This window comes from Antechinus flavipes, chromosome 2, assembly GCF_016432865.1.
Source record: "Antechinus flavipes isolate AdamAnt ecotype Samford, QLD, Australia chromosome 2, AdamAnt_v2, whole genome shotgun sequence".
NCBI classification, from domain to species: Eukaryota; Metazoa; Chordata; class Mammalia; order Dasyuromorphia; family Dasyuridae; genus Antechinus; species Antechinus flavipes.
The window spans coordinates 232,526,283-232,547,709 of record NC_067399.1 but is presented as its reverse complement, the minus strand read 5'-3'; the positions used below and the strand labels follow the sequence as shown (position 1 = coordinate 232,547,709).

Here is a 21,427-nt window from a genome sequence, read left to right as displayed (position 1 = left end):
AAACATATAAACAAATGCCTTTCCAATGTTCATATAGATAGCAAAGACTTGAAGACAAGTTTGCCAAATTGAAATTCAGTGCTCTTTCAGTCCAGAAAACAATTATACTTACTATACACAGAGCACCTAGATCTAGATGACACAGTAGATAGAGCACTAAACTTGAAGACTTAGAAGACCTAAGTTCAATTTTGGTCTGGCTATGTGACCCTGGGCAAATTACTTAACCCTGTTTGCTTTAGTTTCTTCATCTGTAAAATGAGCTGGAGAAGGAAATTGTAAAACACTTCAGTATGTTTGCCAAAATAATCCCAAATAGGGTCATAAAGAGTTGGACATGACTAAAACAACTGAAGAAAATTGTATCCAGAAAACCTAAATGCTAGCCATCAGAAATGATACAAAGTTTAGATAAGAAAATTTCTAATTTTCCTCCTGAAACTTAGAGTTGATTAGAGGAATAAGATACAGATAAGCTGTAATATACAGTAACATGATGAGTTTGACCCTTTCAATCACTCCTTGTCTCCCTAATGTACCATTTCTCCTTTTTCACTGGCTCCTGCCCTACTCCCTACTGACATGCCCAGATTTCTCCCAATTAATTCTTTTAAAATTCTACATTTGGCCCTACCACCCATTAAACTATCATCCTATCTCTCTCTTTCCTTTTAATTTCTAGAAATTTAATTTCTAATAGCCTTCTACATCCTTGCCTTCATTCTAGGAGACAGATGTTCACCTGTCAAATGTAAATAATACCTGAACTACCTATACATAAGATGGCTGTGAAGAAAGCATTTTATTAATGTCAAAATGCTTTAGAAAAACTAGCTATTATAATTTGGTACAATCCATCATTTGAGAAAAGAGGCAATTAAAGTCCAAAATGGGGAAGTGACCAGAATTGTACTGGTAAATGATTAACAAGTGGCTATTGTTTTTTTTTTTTAAGTTACCATGACCTGATTTTAGTTTAGTTTGCATTATTAATATTTATTCCAAAACTTAATTGAGCCTAAATGACTAGCAAAACTATGTCAAGCCCTGATTTGTAGCACTTCCTAGTTTCAAGGTGTAATGCTCACACTGAACGTTTAATAACTGGTTCTCAGTCATTATGAGCTAGCTCCAGTACAAAACTTGGAAGTGGCTCACCCAAGATCACATAACTAATCTCAGTTCTCCACCCTAGATTTAACTGTTTAAATTGGTTCAGTGTAATTCACTCAACTCAATACCTGGTAGTTGGATGCCTCATTCTTTTGGGGGAAGTGCATTGATGTGAGTGGATAAGATTATTAGTCCAATACTCAATATCTCCATTAAGAAGGGAAAGTTGCCAACCTTCCCCACCATCCCTTACCCTACCATCAATTTAGAATCAGGCTGAAGACAATCTTCACCAGGAATTTTAAAAAGTTGTTCTACCCACTTCAGCAAGAGATATATTAACTCTTGATCACAGGATGAGTCATAGAAATGTTTATAAGAATATTTTAAAAAAGAGTCTTCAAATCTTACAGCCTAGGAGGTTAATCATAACCTCTTCCAGTAATCAGTCATAAAACTTCAGAGCTGGCAGGGGTCTCAGACGCCATATAGTTCAACACATCCCTAGATAGAAATCTCTTCTATGATCCCTGACAAATAGTCATCTATCTTCTTAGTTTTGGGAAACTTTTTAGCTACTATTTCATTAGCAATCCATTCCATTTTTACATAGCTCTAGTTATTTGAAGATTTTTTTTTGTTATATTGATCAGAAATCTCATTCCAAACATCTCAGCATCATGGAATCTAAGAGCAGAGAGGGAATTTGGAGATTATTTATATATTATAACCTATACTTAAACACCAATTTCTTTTTCTTCAAAATTCAAGCCCACTGTATTCATCCTAGTCTTGGCCCTCATTCCTTAGTGCTTGGCTTAATATGACAATCTCCAATATCCATTGGTCCAATTTTGTCATCTGGGGTCAAACAAAATAATCTAATCCTCTTTCCACCTAATTGTATTTTTCACTTTTTTTACAATTGTAAATTGTGACAATAATACAGGGCTTGATATCCAGGGAATTGAGTTCATCGTGACTTTGCTTCCCCACTAGTTATCTGACTTTAAGTGAGTCATATTCCCTTTCTGTTACTTTATTTTTCTTTTCTGTAAAAGTAGAAGGATTGAACTATGAGGTCTCTCAAAATTCCTTTTAATTCATAACATTCCATATGATGGCATACTGTAAGAGTAAGAAAAGAGTCAGGAGACAAAGATTCAAATCTAGTAAAGTAGTAAAGTAGTAAAGAGTAGTTGCTCAAACTTTACTAGAAATATTTTTATGGAACAAATGCCAACATTTTTGTTTGTTTTTTTATACCTGTAAAACAGTTAATCACACACAAACATGGTATGAAGAAAATATGCTGCAAAGTTTAAAGTGCTATAGAAAAGGAGCTACTTTCATAACTATAATTATCAAGACTATTAGAGGAAAACAACCTTTGTACCTCAGCTAGGAATGTGCTTCCAATGATAGGACTGGAATTGGGGAGCAAAAACTTCAACTCAGTGGTATCCTCTGAGTAGAAAAACTGTCTGAAGTTGCATTTTTAAAGTCTCTAATGATCAGAGCCAAGATGGAAACAAAGGAAATATAATAGATTTAAATGAAGACAAAATGATACCAGGTGGGTATCTTGATGAAATTATTTTCACATTTCTTATAAAGTACTATCTTAGAGGGGAGGAATTGATTAGCTGGAACCTAGACAGAAGACAGTGACCAGGATGTAAAAGAAGGTTGGACCTTGCCATAAAAAGATCACTTGAAGGAACTAGAGATGTTCACCCTGAGGAAGACAAGACTTTGAGAGAGGTATGATTTACTGTCTTCAAATATTGAAAGATAGTCTCATATAAGGATTTAAATTATTCTCTACATTTCCAGAATACAGAACCAGAACCTTTAGAAGTTATAAAAAGGCATTTCAATAAAAAGATAGAACTTGTTCATAACTAGAGTTCACAAACAATAGAAAGGGATGCCTTGATAGCAATGAGTTTCCTATCATTGGAGATATTCAAGATCAAGATATTCAAAGCTAGATGATCATTGATTTATCTGTCCATTAGAGATTCATGCTTTGAATAGAAGTATGGTTAGATAACCTGAGCTCCTTTTCAGGCCTAACCTATCATCCTATATTTAATCCTTTCTTTTTTTGACAAGCTCACTAGAGTGGTAAATCAGAGATATTCCATAGGTGATATATACCTGGATTTCAGGAAAGCATTAAAAATTTTTTTCATACTTTCCATGGTAGACAAGATGGAGAAATATGGTTCAGACAATAATATAGTGAATTTAAAACTGGTAAAACTGGTTTTACCAGACCTAAAGAATAGTCAGTCATTAATGGATTTTAAAATTGATCTCTTCTGTTTTTATATTACTTCCATTTCCAAATATATTCCTCCTCTATTCAAAGAACCATCCTTTTCATTTTACATTACTTCCATTTCCAAATATGTTCTTCCCCTACTCGAAGAATCATCCTTTGTAACATCTAATCAAGAAAATATTCTTTTAAAGGGGTGGAGAGAAGCAGTTCAGGAAAACTCACTAACACATTAAGTGAGTCTAACAGTTTATGGGATATTCCACACCAATTTCCCCACCTCTGCAAAGAAGGGGAGAAGTAATGAACTGATGATGGTGCCTTGGGGGAAGGTTTCTAAAGGAGTGGTCCAGGGATCTGTCCATGGTCCTTTTCTGTTCAATATTTTTATCAATGATTTGAATGTAAATATTGATGGTATATTTGTTGAATTTATAGATGACAACAAAATTAAAAGTGATAACATATTGAGTGACAATGAAAATCTAAAAATATCTCAACAAGTTACAACAGTAGGACAAATCTACTAATATGAAATTTAATGGAGCTCAATGTAAAGTCTTATCTTTGGGTGCAATCACTGTCTAAGTATAGGATTGGAAAAACATGTCTAGACGATAGTTTGTGTAAAAAAAAGATTGGTTGAAAGGGGCATGTTTGGCATTTGTAGCCTGCAACTTCAGTAGGATTCAACAATGTAACCTAGGAACCCCAAAATGTAACAATATATTAGGCCTTACTTATTAAAAGAGTTATAATATCCTGAATATGATGGGCAATAGTTGCTGTTCTAGTAAAGCCATTCCTATCTACTTTGAGATACCAAATTTTAGGAAGGATGCTTTTAAACTGAACTGGATACAAAAAAGTGCTCCCATGACTGGAGATAACACCATATTAGGATTAGTTAAAACATAGTAAGGCTATGTTGCCTAGACAAGAGAAGAATGGCTGGGGGAAAGACATGAAGGCTATCTTCAGGTATTTAAAGGGCTATCACACAGAGAAGGAATTAGACTCTTTGTTCTTGGCTGTAGAAAGCAGAACTCAAGGCAAAGGCTAGAAGTTGTAGACCTTTTTTTTTGGCTTCACATAAGAAGAAGCTTCTTGGCAATTAGGGCTATCCAAAAGTAGAGTGAGCTACCTCAGGAAGAAGAGAGTTTCCTCTCACCAGAGATGATGTAGAGAATGGGTCCTTTGCTGGCAAACACAGAATCTCAGAATTAGAAAGGACCTTATAGGCCATCATGTCCAACTCACAATATACAAGAGTCCCCCCACACACACACACAATATATACTCAAAATGTGTTCACCCTCTTCTACTTGAAAAACTCAGTGATGGGGAATGCACTTCTTTACAAAATGGCCTACTCTATTCTGGATAGTTCTAATTGTTTGTTTTTCCTTTTTTCAAAAGCTCAACTCTCTCTTCACTAATTCCATCCACTGCTTCTTATTAAACTCTCTGAGGTCAAGCAGGACAAATTAAATTTACTTTTCATATGGATAGACTTTTAAGCCCTTGAAGACAACTAGCATATCTCATCTTCCCCAATTATTTAAACAGATCCTTATATGGCAGAAACTAGGGCTTGTTTCAGAAGATTCTCTGATTTATCAACGTCCTTTCTAAAATGTGACCCTTAGAATGGATTACAATATTATAGATTTGGTCTGACAATAGCTCTATCATGTTCCTAGTGGGGTGGGCTCTCTCACAATAGATAACAGACAAAGATAGTTTTTGTGATACATTTCAACTCAAATTTTCTGATGTTAAAATGAAAACGCATATGACACAAAAATGAGCAATTTGATTAAAATCCTGTCATGACCCTGGAGTAAGGCTGTATGATCAGAAGTTCACATTAGGGCATCTGGAGTTCACACGGCAGGCAAACTCAGGCCCATGACAAGGACACAGCCTGGCTCTTGTCAGGAGCAGGGCTGAGTGATGAGTGGCTAAAGATGGGAAATGATCCACAGAACCCTTTCTAACATCACCTCATTCCCTAATTAGCATAGAACTTTAGACACAGGACTCCAAAGGGGTAAAAGGAAACATTCACATTCATCAGCACATTTACTAATAGGGCTATTAATCTATATTTTTCAGATGAGGAGATAAAAGAAATGACTTTTCCAAGAGCACATGGTGAATTTGTGACAGAACTGGGACTCAGATTCAGTTCTCTTGGCTCCAAATCCAGCTGGCCTTTCCACCATGCTCCATGAGGAATGTTCATGCAGGCAAAAAGTTTCTGTTGCTATCTAAAAAGCCTAGGATCAGCCTTTCATTTCCCATTTAAAACTGCCTGTGCTGAAAGTCAACACCCTCTGGCTTGAAGAGACTCCTGCATGCCACCCAAAGCAACAAGGCTGATTTGGGCTATTTTTACACTCTGAGTAGAAAGGATTGGGTTGCATATTATGGGGAGGAGAGCTCTGGCCCTGGGACCTCATGGCTCCGATACTCTTTGGCTTGCAGACAATCTTTAATTAATTATCCATCACACCTTACAGAATACTTGAGAATGAGACTGACATCTTCCCTATCCCCTGCCCCAAACAGAGTGCTGACAACCTTGAGACTGCAGCTGACATGGGCTGGGACAAATTAAACTTCTAGGCTAGTGCTTTTCCCTTTATAACACCCTGCCTCCCTGCAGGTCTTATGGATCTTCGTTTAAACTGAGAGACCATGTTAGGTCAGTGTAGCAGAAAAAGTGGATCAGAGGAACTGTTTTATAATCCTATATATCTTTAAGCGTGTCAGTCTCTCTAGGTCTCAATTTTCCCATTTGCAAAATAAGAGTATTGTACCATATAATCCCTAAGGTTCTTGCCAATTCTAAATCTTCTAAGTTTAGAAATACATCCTGAACCCTGACTTGACTCTTCTCCAGGGTTAAAGACACACTTCCCCTCTAGTCCCATCTACTTTAGAAGCAAATAAAAAAAGTTACTCTCCTTGGCAGAGCCTCATAAGTAAATTGGGGAAATGACTTGCCTGTGGGAAATATGGTTTGAAAGTTTGACAGGAAGGCAGAAAGAAGTAAGGACTTGAAGAAGATCAGGATTCTTTGATGAAGATACCAAAACACAGTATTGGAGGTTCTAGAGGAAAAGTAGCACATAAATATGCTGGCTAATTGGGCTACTGATTGGTCCAACCAACCTGGAAATTAATTTGCAAAGAGTCACTAAATTGCTTAGAACCTCTGACCAGCTTATCTCATTGTTAGGCAAATATTCCCAGGAGGTCAAATAGAGAAATATCTTGGGTATAACAAAATATTCACAGTAACATTTTGAAACTAGACAAAAATAAAAAAGGAGGTAAAGGAAAATGGGTGCCATTGACTAGGAACTGACTAAATAAATTGGGCATAGGAATATAATGGAATATTATTGGGATGAAAGAAACAACAAATATGAGGAATTTGGAAAAGCACAGGAACATTTGTATGAAGTAGTGCATAGTGGGAAAAGAAAGCAGATGCAAGAGAGTGGTATAAAATAAAAATAAGAATGCAGATTATAACAACAGCAAAAATATATGAATTGTAATGAACAATCTTGGTTCTGGATTTCTTATAAAGAAACATACCTTCAACTTTTCAGTATAAAGGTAAAGTAGTGGTAATGGTGTTACCTATTCAAAGAATGTCTGTGTGTGTGTGTGTGTGTGTATGCATGCACACGCACACACATATACACACAAATATATATATATATACACACACACACACACATATATCCCCATATATGTGTATTTATATGTACACACAGATATATGGATACATATTTCATATATTCAATGTATATGTATGCTTTACATACAAGTATACGTGTGTATATTTATACACATATGTTTACATGTGTAATACATATAGATTGTAACAGCTCCAACAGCTGCAATCATTGTTTCTATTGGCTTTAGCAATTTTTTTCTTTGTTATTAGTGGGGAAAGGTTACAGTGAGATATCTATGGTATTAAAAAGCAAAAACAATGAACAGTATAACTTTTAAAAATTCAAAACCTAAAACATACCCAGATTCAGATTCTATTTCTAGCTATTCTATATTCTATATTTGCGATGTATCCTTAGAGAAATCATTTCTCTTCTCTAGACCTCAATTTTCTCAGCATAAAAGGATAATATTTGTACCAATCTCACCAGCTTATAAGAATCAAATGAGATAATCTTTTTAAAGTTAAAAAGGCCAAGGTCTCCCACTGCATCCAGGGCCATCTTCAGTCTTTCCAATATAAATCTTCCCACTGGACCCAGATGACTCTGGAGGAAAAAGTGAAACTGATGACTACAGACCCTTCCCTCACTTAAATCCAATTCATTTGCATGTCACAGCATCACTTCACTGATGTCATGGTCCTCTTCAAGAACAAAGGACAAATAACAACAACCACCAAACTTTTTAAAGCACTTTATAACTGTAGAGTCATATAGAAATATTGACTACATTGTTGGTGAAATTGTGAAATGATCCAACCATTCTGGATAGCAATTTGAAACTATGCCCAAAGGGCTATAAAATTTTGATCTAACAGTGCCACTACTGAGTCAATGTCCCAAAAAAGATCATAAAAGAAGGAAAAGGACCCACATGTGCAAAAATGTTTGTAACAACTCTTTTTATAGTGGCAAGGAACTGGAAACTAAATGGATACCCATCAGTTGGAGAATGCCTGAATAAATTATAGCATATGAATCTTATATAATATTATTATTCTATAAGAAATGATGAGCAGGATGATTTCAGAAAAGCCTTGAAATATTTACATGACCTGATACCAAGTGAAGTGAGCAGAACCAGGAGAAATTGTACATAGTAACAACAAAATTATGTGAATTTGATAGACTTGGCTCTTTTCAGCAATGTGATGATTCAAGACGATTCTAATAAATTGGAACAGAAAATGTCATCCTCATACAAAGAGAGAATTACGGAGATTGAATGTGGATCAAAGCATAGTATTTTCACCTTTTTTGGCTTTTTCATTTTCGTAGCTTTTTTCTTTTTGGTCTGATTTTTCTTGCATAACATGATAAATACAGAAATACGTTTTAAAAGGTTGTACATGTATAACCTATGTCATATTGCTTGCTGTCTTTGGGAGGAAGGAGGTAAGGGAAAAGGGAGAAAAAATTTGGAACACAAAGTCTTACAAAAAGATTGCTGAAAAGTATGTCTATATGTATTTATAAAAATAAAATACTATTGAGGAAAAAAAGAAATGTTGACTATATTTTATTTATTTATTTATATTTATATATATTTATTACATGGTAATCAAAAATTCTTCTCCCATTCATGGTCTAAATATTAAGAATCAATTCATTATTTGGGGGGAGGATGAGAGGTTTATGATTCACTCTCTTGAGTCTTAGTTTTCTTATCTAAACAATGGGAATGTTCACTTATTCAACAAACATCAAATATTTACTGTATACAAGACTTTGTGCTTACTGTTGAATCATATGAAAGTCACTTAATTTTCAATTTCATCATCTGAAAAATGATGAATTGAACTAGGTGATCTCTTTTTAGGGGCCTATCCTGCTCTAAATTTCAAAATCCTATCCTTACAGTCTAGTATGATCTTGTAATAATTGCTCTGATGTTATACCTGGTAGGTAACTCAAATCAGATGAATATGACCGTGTCTTAAAAAGCAAATATTCATGACTTCCAACTTTTAAGAAGCAGAGATGAAGGACATTCTAGATCAGAATGATTCCACCTGTGAACTTAGCCAATTTCTGGACACTTCTGACTAAACTAAAAGAGAATTTTCTTTGATTATCCCCACTAAACTCCCAGAAGTCACCTCTCCCTCTATAAATGCCACTTTATTTGGACCTCTTTCAAGTAATTATAGGGCAGCCAAGTGGCACAATGAATAGGGTGCTGGGTTCAAATCTGACTTCAAACATTTACTACCTGTGTTATGCTGGGCAAGTTGCTTTACCCTGTTTGCCTCAGTTTCCTCACCTGTCAAATGAGCTGGAGAGGGAAATGGCAAATCACTTCAGTATCTTTGCCAAGAAAAACCCCAAATGGGTCACAAAGAATCAGATAGGGCTGAGATGACTGAACAAATGCAATTATGACTTAAATTATAAAAATCTATGTATATCGTAATGTGATTTGAAGCAGCTAAATGGTACCATGAATGGAATGCTAGACTTGGAATCTGCAAGACCTGAATTCAAATTCTATCTCATATACTAGCTGTGTGATCCTGGGCAAGTCACTCAATCTCTTTTGACTTCATTTTCATTTTGTGGAAAACAGGGATAAGATAGCATCTACCTTATAGGGTTGTTTTGCACAACATACCTAAAATTTTGCCAACTTACCTAAAGAACTTTGAAATCCTTAAAGTGCTATAAAAATGTTAGCTATTATTGTTATTTTTGTCTCATCCCTCTTACTAGATTATAAGCTTCTCAAGAGCAGGGACTATACACAATTTCATTTCTGTATCTCAAGCACCAAGCACATTACATTTGGTGAGCTGAATTGAATTAAATAAGTTAGTTTTCAGTTTTCCACCAAAGCAAAATGGGGAAGATTATGGGAATCAGGTTCCTACAAAGTTTTCTTTCTTTCTTTCTTTTTTTTTTTTTGGTAGCTCTAGACCAGAAGGCCTCATGGGTAGAAGAAAGGAGGAGGGAGAGAAAACAAAAGATAAGAGAGAAGGCTACTCTAATGCAGTTAGGTATCCAGGAACAGGAGAACAGCACAATTCCACCTCCTAGCCCTTCCAGGCTCTCCTGAAGATATAAAGCCCTGGCTTCTTCCTTGAGGTATATCAAGTAAGGCACAAGTCAGAGGACAGACGGTTCTTGGGAAGTCTTAATCACACTCTAACTAGTAATTTCAATCCTTCAATTCATTATCTGACTGTTCCATTAAATTTGCTCTCTCTTCCTTCCTTCCTTCCTTGTCTTTTTGTCTTCTTCCTTCTTTTTCTGTGCGTGTGTGTGTGCATGTATGCACACATCTTTCTCTCTCTAATGTAACTGCCTGGGAGGAACTATAGACACTACAGACCTATATTTTAGTCAATAATTTCACCAAGTCTCTTATTCTATTCTTGTGGACAATACAGATACATGTGGAATAGATGATAGTACAATTAGAGCTGTATGAATGATCAGATCCAAAGATCCTTCATTAATAGGTTGATGTAAACTTGAAAAGTGTCTTCAACAGAGTGCCTCATGAATATGTTTGTGGCTCTATTATTATATTAATAATTTAATCAATAATTTCACCAAGTCTTTTATTCTGTTCTAATGGACAATATGGATAGAACAACGGGCCAAGTCTTATAGAATAAAATTTAAGAGGGATAAAAGCAAAGCTTTCATTTACATTCCAAAACAAACCAACTTTTCAAGAAGTTGAGAGAGCTGCTGTTAGATGTTCAGGTGAAAAAAATCCAGAGTTTTTAAACAGATGGCAAGCACATGAGTCAGTAGTGTAACAAGGCTATCAAGAAGAATACTGTTATTCCAGGTTGCATTAAGGAAGATAATGTCTAATATGAGGGAGATGATAATCCTATTATATTCTTCCCTGGCCAGACAACATCTGGAATATTCTGTTCTGTTCCAGGCATCATATTTTAGAAAGGATATGCTTCTGGAATGTGTCCAGAGGAGGGCATCAGAACAGGATTGGAAAACATATCAGATAAGGGTTAATTGTAAAAATGCACTCATAACTACATTCTAGCCAAACTGGATTACTGTCTTTCCCCCCAAATCAACATTCTCTCTCCATGCATTTTCACAATTCAGAAACACAGAATCAAAGCTTCTGGGAGTTTGAAGTAACTTCAGCTGTCACCTAGTCAACTATTCAAAAGTCATCCCCACTATAACATATCTGACAAAGGATTTCCCATCCTCTGCCTGAAGACCTCATCCTCTCTGAAAGTCAGTCATTCCATTTTGGGGAAGTAAATGGAGTACTGTACTGAGCCTCGAGTTAGAAGGACCCAAGTTCAAATTCAGCCTCAGACTCACACTAACTGTGTGACCCTAGGAAAGTCACTTAACCTCTGTCTATTTCAGTTTACTCAACTATCAAATATATTACTTTAATAGCAGCACCTACTTCCCCGGTATTGTGAGGATCAAATGAGATAATATTTGTGAAGTTCTTTACACAATATTTGGCACACAGTAGATGCTTAATAAATACTTATTCCCTTCCCTTCCTTCCATCCCATTGTGAGGCAAAATTTGCCTCTTTTCACCTTCTACCTATTGTTTCTGGTTCTGCAAACAGAACAAATCAAATCCTTCTCCCCTACAGGGCAGCCCCTCAAATACTGAAAAAGAGCTATCATGCTATCCTTAAGTCTTCTCTTCACACTAAAGATATTTAATCTCTTTAGATGATCCTCATATGTCAGAGACTTAAGTCTTCCACCATCCTGGTTGTCTTTTTTTCAAATACTTTAGTTTATCAGTGTATTTAAGCCATGGTGCCTACAACTAAATATAATCCTACAAAATGAGAAATTAAGATGACAGAGTACAAGGGAACTATAACCCCCTTTTAAAGTCCAAGTTTGTATTAGCTTTTATAGATTCCAAATCAAACTAACTCATATCCAATATGAAGGCCACTAAGATTCCTGAATCTTTTTTTAGAACCACTACTGTTTGCTTCCTCTATTTTGTACTTGTGATGGTTTGGGCTTGAATTTTTTGTTTTAGGTTTTTGTTTTTGTTTGGGTGGGAGAGAGGTTGGTACCTAAGTACAAGACTTTACATTTGTCAATATTCAATTCATCTTTCTAGATCAAGCCCAATTCTCTAGTCTGTTAAGACCTTCATGAATCTTTTTGGATCTTGACTCTGTCATTTACTGTTGGCCATCTCTCTTTTGCTATCCATCTGATGAGATATCATCTATGCTTTTATCCAAATGACCAATCTAAATGTTAAATCTCACAGGGTCAAGCACAAATCTCTAAGGCACTCCACTTGTGACTTCCTCCCCATGTTGATGTTAAACCAGTTGACTGGATAAATGCATACTCCAATCTTCTCCACAAGAATAGTAAGATACTATTATTGAAATATTTTATTTAAAGTTTTGATAAGTGTTGATCAGAGATATGCAAATTAAGACAACTCAGAGATACCACTACACACCTGTCAGATTGACTAAGATGATAGGAAAAAATAATGACGAATGTTGGAGGGGATGTGGGAAAACCGGGACACTGATGCATTGTTGGTGGAACTGTGAATGGATTCAATCATTCTGGAGAACAATTTGGAACTATACTCAAATACCCTTCGACCCAGCAGTATTACTACTGGGCTTATATCCCAAAGAGATCTTAAAGGAGGGAAAGAGATCTATATGTGCAAAAATGTTTGTGGCAGCCCTTTTTGTAGTGGCCAGAAACTGGAAACTGAGTGGATGCCCATCAGTTGGAGAATGGCTGAATAAATTGTGATATATGAATGTTATGGAATATTATTGTTCTATAAGAAATGACCAGCAGGATGAATACAGAGAGGTTTGAAGAGATTTACATGAACTGATGCTGAGTGAAATGAGCAGAACTAGGAGATCATTATACACTTCAACAACAATAGTATATGATGATCAATTCTGATAGACATGGCTCTTTTCAACAATGAGAGGATCCAGATCAGTTCCAATTGATCTGTAATGAACAGAACCAGTAACACCCAGAGAAAGAACACTGGGAAATGAGTATGGACCACAACATAACATTTCCACTCTTTCTGTTAATGTTTGCTTGCATTTTTTGGCTTTTTCTTCTCAGATTGTTTTTACCTCCTTTCTAAATCCGATCTTTCCTGTGCAACAAAACAACTGTATAAACATGTATACATATATTGTATTTAACATATAATTTAACATATTTAACGTGTATGGGACTACCTGCCATCTAAGGGAGGTGGGGGGGGGAGGGGAAGAAGGGGAAAAGTTGGAACAGAAGGTTTTCCAAGGGTCAATGTTGAAAAATTACCCATGTATATGTTTTGTATATAAAAAGCTACTATATATAGTAAAAGCAGTTTATTTCTGATCTGCAATTTAGGATTCAATAAAAATGCATTTCAATGTGCAAAAAAAAGTAAGTTTTGATAAGATCTAGATAAACTATATTCATATTATTAGTTTGATAAGTCTATTAAAAAGACATGGGTTTAATTAAACATGAACTGCTCTTTGTTTTTTATTTGTTTATTTTGTTTTGTTTTTGTTTTTTGAGGCAAAAAGGATTAAATGCTTGCCCAGGGTCACACAGCTACTAAGTATCTGGGACCAGATTTGAACTCAGATCCTCCTGACTCCAGGACTGGTATTCTATCCATTGCGTCACTTCAGGTAGGACCTCTTCTTGATGAAGAACCATTCTGCTTTCTAGAAGTTCAACAATTATTCTCTTTAATGGTCCATTGTAGGATTTTCCCAAGAATCAAAATCACGCTTACAGATTGCTCTCTTTTCCTCCATTCTCATCTTCTCTTTTTTCTTCCCCTATCTTCTCCTTTCCCTCTCATTCCCTCTTTCCTTTATTTCTTCTGTCCTATTCTCTCTTCTCCCCATCATCTCCTTTTCTGTCTACCTTCCCTCATGCCTTCTCTCCTCACCTCTGCCTCTCACAAGTTTCCATTTTTTGGTCAAAAGATATGAACAGACAATTTTCAGATGATGAAATTGAAACTATTACCACTCATATGAAAGAGTGTTCCAAATCATTATTGATCAGAGAAATGTAAATTAAGACAACTCTGAGATACCACTACACACCTGTCAGATTGGCTAAGATGACAGGAAAAAATAATGATGAATGTTGGAGGGGATGTGGGAAAACTGGGACACTGATACATTGTTGGTGGAGTTGTGAACTAATCCAACCATTCTGGAGAGCAATCTGGAATTATGCCCAAAAAGTTATCAAACCGTGCATACCCTTTGATCCAGCAGTGCTACTACTGGGCTTATATCCCAAAGAAATACTAAAGAAGGGAAAGGGACCTGTAAGTGCCAAAATGTTTGTGGCAGCTCTGTTTGTAGTGGCTAGAAGCTGGAAATTGAATGGATGCCCATCAATTGGAGAATGGCTGGGTAAATTGTGGTATATGAATGTTATGGAATATTATTGTTCTGTAAGAAATGACCTGAAGGATGAATACAGAGAGACTTGGAGAGACTTACATGAACTGATGCTGAGTGAAATGAGCAGAATCAGGAGATCATTATACACTTCGACAACGATATTGTATGAGGATGTATTCTGATGGAAGTGGATTTCTTTGACAAAGAGACCTAACTCAGTTTCAATTGATAAATGATGGACAGAAGCAGCTACACCCAAAGAAAGAACACTGGGAAATGAATGTGAACTATTTGCATTTTTGTTTTTCTTCCCGGGTTATTTTTACCTTCTGAGTCCAATTCTCCCTGTGCAACAAGAGAACTGTTCGGTTCTGCAAACATATACTGTATCTAGGATATACTGCAACATATCTAACATATATAGGACTGCTTGCCATCTAGAGAACGGGGTGGAGGGAGGGAGGGGAAAAATCGGAACAGAAACGAGTGCAAGGGATAATGTTGTAAAAAAAAAATTACCCTGGCATGGATTCTGTCAATATAAAGTTATTATAAAATAAAATATTAAAAAATAATAATAATAAAAAACAAGTTTCCATTTTTTTGAGGCTCAGCTGAACTGTGAAGCTTTCCCTGATCTCCTCCAAGTAGTCTTTCTTTCTCCCTTATCATATTCCCACATATTTTACTTATTGTACATATTCCCCTTTCAGACACCACTACCTTGTGTGATTGAAAACAAGTTGGGTCATTTCTCTGAGCCTTGCTTCTCTGTAAAATGGAGATAATACCATAGCACCTACCTAACACAGTTGTTGAGGATAATTTTTTTAAGCCTATTTGTTCTGCAAACACTAAAATACTATGTATTTTTTTTCAGCTTTTATTATTTATATATTGTATTACTCAATAGAATGTAAATGTTATGAAAACAGACACTACTCTTTTAACTTCATAGCACCAGTGGCTTGCACACAGTAGGTGCTGTTGCTATGTGACTTTAGTTAAATCACTTCCTTTCCTCTGGGCCTCAGTTTTCTCATCTATAAATTTAGGAAGTTGGGCTAAAATATTTCTAACATTCTTTTTAAACAATATCCTATGTTTTAAAGACATGTCCAACTCTGACATTCCATGATTTGATCTCCTATGAAGCACACTGAGTTCCAAGAGAATCTCTGAAATGCCATAAGGATAGCAGCACATAACTGAAAAGTTGATTTTCAAGTGTGGATTCTGTGCCTCCCCCCAATCAACAGCTTTTTTTAGGCTTGCCATATATGGTCATAGCAGGAAGAAATGTTGCCCTAACCAACTGGTAGCAAGTCTTAAGATCAGAGTTTTCTCTCAACTTTGTAGGTACCTTAAAAAAAAAAAAAAAACTCACAAGGCAACATTCTGGACCACTATTGAAATATATAGCCCAAGGAATAACTGCTGAAGGACAGGTAACAATGATGAAGAAGAAATGGTTGGATAGCACAACTTATAAATCTAGTTATTGGTGGTATTTTCTGAAGATTGATTATATTTTTCTATATAGGATGGAGCAAAAAGAGCACTGGACTTGGAAAATCTAGGTTCCAGCTCGGGCTCCATCGCTTACTGGACTGGTGACTGTGGGCAAGTCAGATTCCCTCTCTGAGCTATTTCCTTATCTCTAAAATGGAAATATTTGTCTCATAAGGTTATTGTAAGAATCAAAGAAGAGTAGAAATGAAAGTTTGTGAAGTGTGCATGATTGGCTGACTAAATTGTAAAAGGTTATATACATGTAAAGTATAACACACATGCAAAACTGAGAATCAATCTTATTTGCTCAGACTAACCTTATGTCTTAAAGAGACTTCTTTAAACAGCTTTTTATTCCTTATAGTGTTGAATATGGGGTCAGATGCAACAGGATCTCAATAAAGAAGGATTGATAGATTGGTACTGGAAATAAGATATTTCCCAAAACAGATGGATCTAACTTTACACATATCACATAGTATTTTATTTAAGCCAAGATGGTCCCATTAGCATACAGCCTACTTTCTCACTGGTAAAGGAAAGAGTAAAATGTAGTTGCTGGAAGTCTCTTGTTGAACACCTACTTCTCAACAGACAGATCCTGAACTTAGCACATTTTCTACTCATCTAGGCTCATTGTTACTCTCTTGCTACACAATACCTCTGAGTCAAAGAAGTACCCCTCACATTCATACTTGTACAATATGTGGGTACAAATACAGAGCATACCTACCAATTGGCAAGTATACTTCCTCCTTGAAAATGCAAGTCCATATTTAGTAACGAGCCTACATACATACTCTATCACATATTGAATTGACTTTTGATTATCAAAAGCAAAATTTTCCTGCTAGACTGGCTTTCCCCGTCTTCTTCCACACTCACAGAAAGCAAGAGATGGAGAGTCCTTTATTAGGTGCTCCTAGAATGCAAACTATTTTAAATGTTAGCTTATAGAAAGTAAATATATCAAGCATTCTAAAGCCAAATGGAAACATTTTTAAATTTCTCATAATTTTGAATCGTCTATACCACTTTCCCTTTCTGTTAGAGTAAATTATCATAATATCAGAGGTAGAGAAAAGACCTTAAAAACCACTTGGTCCAACCCCCTCAACTGAGGTTCAAAATTGGGACACAAATAGAGGAAGTGGCTTGCCCAAAGAGATACTGTTAATGGTAGAGACAGGACTAGAAACCAAGTCTCCTGATTCCTGTCCATTTCTCTTTATTATACTCTATCAACCATAAGAACAATTAAAATTTTATATACAGAATATATGTGCAAGTTGCCTCAATTTGACCCACTCCAAAACTTCTTTTTCTTTCAGGACAAATATTCTCTACTCCCTCTTTCCCTCCCTTTCCACATTTTCTTTGCTGCTCTGCTGGCCACAGGTCCGACATACCTCCATCTGCATAGGTTTCGGTGCCATAGCCATCCTGAAGTCCGTTATTCCAAGTGCCCTCATACTTGGCTCCGCTGCTCGAGCTCTGCCGGGTCCCATAGCGCCCCTTGAAGCCATGAGTCCACTCCCCCTTGTAGAGCCAGTGCCCCTTGGTCTCTATCCCCAGGCCGTGCCTCTTGCCTTGACACCAGTAACCCTCATAGGTGTTGCCACTGGGCCAGGTATAGATGCCCACGACTTCGAAGCCAAAGTTCCAGGAACCAGAATACTCGCCCTGACCCTTGGGTCCTGTGCAGAGTCCATGCCCGTGGGCCTTGCCATCTTGCCAGCCCCCACAGTATGCACCTCCATCGTCAAAGTCAAAGCGGCCTCCACTCATTTCATCGTAGACCCCGGCTTCCTCTCCGCCCTCCAGCTTGAGCCTGGGGGGGAGCCCTAGGGCTCCACCCCCCACCCCCTTTCCAGTCCTGGCTCAGGGCTGTACCTTCTCCCTTAGGATGTGGTTCCAATGTGGCATGAACATGATCCTGTCAGGGGTCAGAGGGTCCCGAGAACCAAGGTGATGGTGTGTCTGTCAATGACAGGCAGAGAGGGGACCCACCCTCCCTCAAGGATGAGTCTGAGAAGTGGAGGAAGTGTTGCTTCTAAGACAAACAGGCGTTCCCCAAAGTCTCCCTTTACTCCAGAGGCAGTTCTAGAGAGGACTGGAAAAGTTGCATGGTCCCTTTAAGAAACCTCACTGGGGAGGTTACAGGAGAAAGGATAGGGGTGATGACTCTCCATCTAGTTCCAGTAAGGGGGAAATCCCATTCTGAGCACCCCTGGCTGTACTGAGCTCCCCAAGCAATGCTACTACTCTCAATGCTCAGCTGGCTCCTTCCGTAGTTCTAGTGGGTGTGTGGGGTCTGATTGACTCTCTCCTGTAGCCCCCGCCCCCTTCTCCTGATCCTGCCCTCCTCCTCTGGTGGAAAGGTCAGCGCTACCCTAACAAGGCTTTTAGATCCGAGGAGCTGTTCCCAAAATAACCCTATAGCCCAACCTCCCTGGGCCCCTTGAATGAGGTAGGTAAAAGTCCCTCCTTCCCCTGAAATTAGCAGGGTAGGGGGAAGGGAGAGTGGGGGCAGAGGATAGGGAGGTTAAGGGGAGTAGAGAAAGAAAGGAGGGGAGGGAATGGGAAGGCATGTGTTTAAAATCAGGAGCCAGAGCTTCAGATCAGGGAGTGACTGGAAGGGGAGGAGAGGATGGGGATGGCTATCTGTCTTGACAATTCTTTTGCCTTTTCTTCCCATTGGCATATATCTAACCTATCTCTGGGTCTGGAGTTGGGAAGGTGGGGAGTATAAAGAAGTCTCAGAAAAAGAGGGAAGGAAAAGGCCAATACTTAAATCAAAGAAGACTAAAGTGGGAGAGCATTAGTGGAAGGTGGGGAATATCCCCATCACTTCTGCAATTATTCACTCCCTAAAACAGAACCTCCATGCCAAACCCTGACCATTCTATTATAGGAACCCACTAGCATAAAGTACCAAGCTTCCTCAAAAGGCACAGGGAATGAGTTTTGGTTTTGTTTTTTTTTCTGTTTACTTTTGGGAGAAAGTACTAAGAAGAGGCTAGGTTCCAAGCATAGGCTAGAAGATTCAAGAAATCCAGTCACTTCTACTTGCAACATCTTTACTCCTCCCCACCCCCAAACCCAACATATATTTTAGGAATCCTGGGGAACACTGGACAACAGAGCCATATATACTCACACACATGCACACACATTTTTATATACTATATATTTCTATATGATTTACATATTATATATATATTTCTATTTCTATGTATATTTTTTCCTAAAAGGGATAAGGGGCCATGTATTACTTTACTTCAGTCTCCAGTATGTTCTGCCATTATGAAAGCCCTTAAGTAATATAAGATATGCACACCTTTCTCACCCCCTAGTCTTTAACTATGGTGTATCAAGTAGATATACTACTAGAGAACCTTTGCTCTCCATCGCTCACAACCAGAATTCTCTTTCAGAAAGATCTTGGTTCAAATGGCTTGCGTGGATTCAGCAGCATCTCAGTTCCTACCAAATGGTTTTGAGACCAGTGAATTTTTCTGATGTGGAATGCCAAAATCTGAAATATCCCAGTAGATCCTTGGATTTAGAAGGGCTGCAGAAGTAATTTTTGGGAGAGTGGAAGTGTGGAAGTATTCAGGAATCAGGATAGACATAAAGGAGGAAAACTATTGCACTCTAAACCCAACAGCTATATTCAGTTCTACACCCCTCTGCTACAATTCAGATTCTAACTTGTCAAACCTTAAATGATGTTTTTCTTTATTTGACTCTTTGGAGGAGTAGGTAAATTCACTTGCTATTGCAAGTGACTTTGTCTTTTTAGCTAGGATGCCATCAAGCATGATGAGATTAACAAAAGACTATAAATTCCCCAACAACTATTTAGGTCTTAATCTAGGGTCATCATATTATACCAACTATCAGAAAAACAAGGATTATTGAGTAATCTGAAGGCCAATTTTCTAATTCACTTAACATCACCCAGGGAAAGACTCTGACTTTATTCTTTCAAGAGCGTCTGGTTTTAAACTTAGCTTCAGCAGGAAGCTACCAATACAAATCCCAAACTGGCTTCAAAAGTCTGGCCCAAAACTACTTTGTGCCAACTTGTATTTCTGCTCCATATACAAGGGGAAAAAACAAAGGCAATGTTATCTTCACTAATCATGAGCTTTCTTCAGCTAACCTTTCGCTTCTTAAGCCAACAGAAAAAAAAAGAAAAAAAGAAAAAAAGAAGCTGTTCAGTCTCTTTTCTTTTAATATGGCCACACTAGCTCTTTTTGCCAGTTTTCCAACTTCTCCTACACAGGCAGAGAAGATTAAAATAGGGATGACAATATATATTAAGAGTTTCTGAAACACCATTCTCCGATCCAATTAAACATTGCAAATACAAGGAATACAACTATGTTAACTACTTATATTACTACTTTCATGATAACTGAGACAAAAAATTTAGATTGTTACAGTTGTGTGCCTGGTGTAGGGGGGAAGCACATTTGCTTACATAAATAGTTAAAAAGCATGTGAAACTACTGGCCAGCCCAGTATTTGAACAGCATTCTGCTAATTCACCATTAATTTTCTTTGTAGCAAAACTGGCTAATTGACTATTTATTGGTAGTATAACTATGGCAAAGTTGTAATTCTCAATCCAGTCAAGCTGACAAGCTAGAGAAAAGCCAAAACACTTGCTGCCAAATATCTCTTTTGCTAGGTGCCTTTCTCCCTTATGTTCTTTTTTATGATAACCAATTTTTTAAAATTTAAAACTTAAAAAGAAAATTGTCATGGGCACACACAGCATAATATACAAGAGGATTTGAAATATGTAACAATAAATTTATCTTTCAAAGATTCATATAAATATAACACATTGTATTCAGAACTATCCATCTTTTAAGTTTTCTTTTGTTCTCTGCTATGAACTTTTACTTTATTCTTTTTTCCTCCTTCCTTCTTCTCTCTTCCCATCCCCCTGACCCCAAGAAGGCTACAGTTATGCACAGATATATTTATATTTATACATATACGAATATATACAAACACAAAAATGTATTATATACTATAATGCCCATATATAGATATCTCATTTTCTATCCCTGCTAACTCTTCTACTTTACTTCTACCCAATAATTTGCTTTACTACTATTTAACACCCCCAACACCAACCCCCCCTCCAAGGATCTCTTCCATATGCCTAAGATTTTTCTATTTTAATGAAAAAAATGAAAATTGATTTCCTGTAAATTCAAAAGCTTTTAAAGAGAGTGATACCCATAGCAACTCATTCACAGGTAACGTGTGTATGCTGAAAGGTCTCTTGAATATCTGATTGAATTCTCATTTTATAAATATAGATGAGAATGAGACCCA

At 37.0% G+C, this 21,427-nt stretch overlaps 1 protein-coding gene across 2 annotated transcripts in view; it reads right to left on the bottom strand.

Moving 5' to 3' along the window:
- The window catches only part of JPH2 (junctophilin 2), a 58,557-nt gene extending 40,166 nt beyond the window's left edge, over positions 1–18,391 (bottom strand). For both annotated transcript variants that reach the window (XM_051976516.1, XM_051976517.1), the window contains exon 1: positions 17,479–18,391. In XM_051976516.1, coding sequence (XP_051832476.1) covers positions 17,479–17,857 — 379 coding nt within the window. In that variant the 5' untranslated portion in view covers positions 17,858–18,391. The remainder of the gene's footprint in view (positions 1–17,478) is intronic.
- Between the last annotated feature and the right edge of the window lie 3,036 nt (positions 18,392–21,427).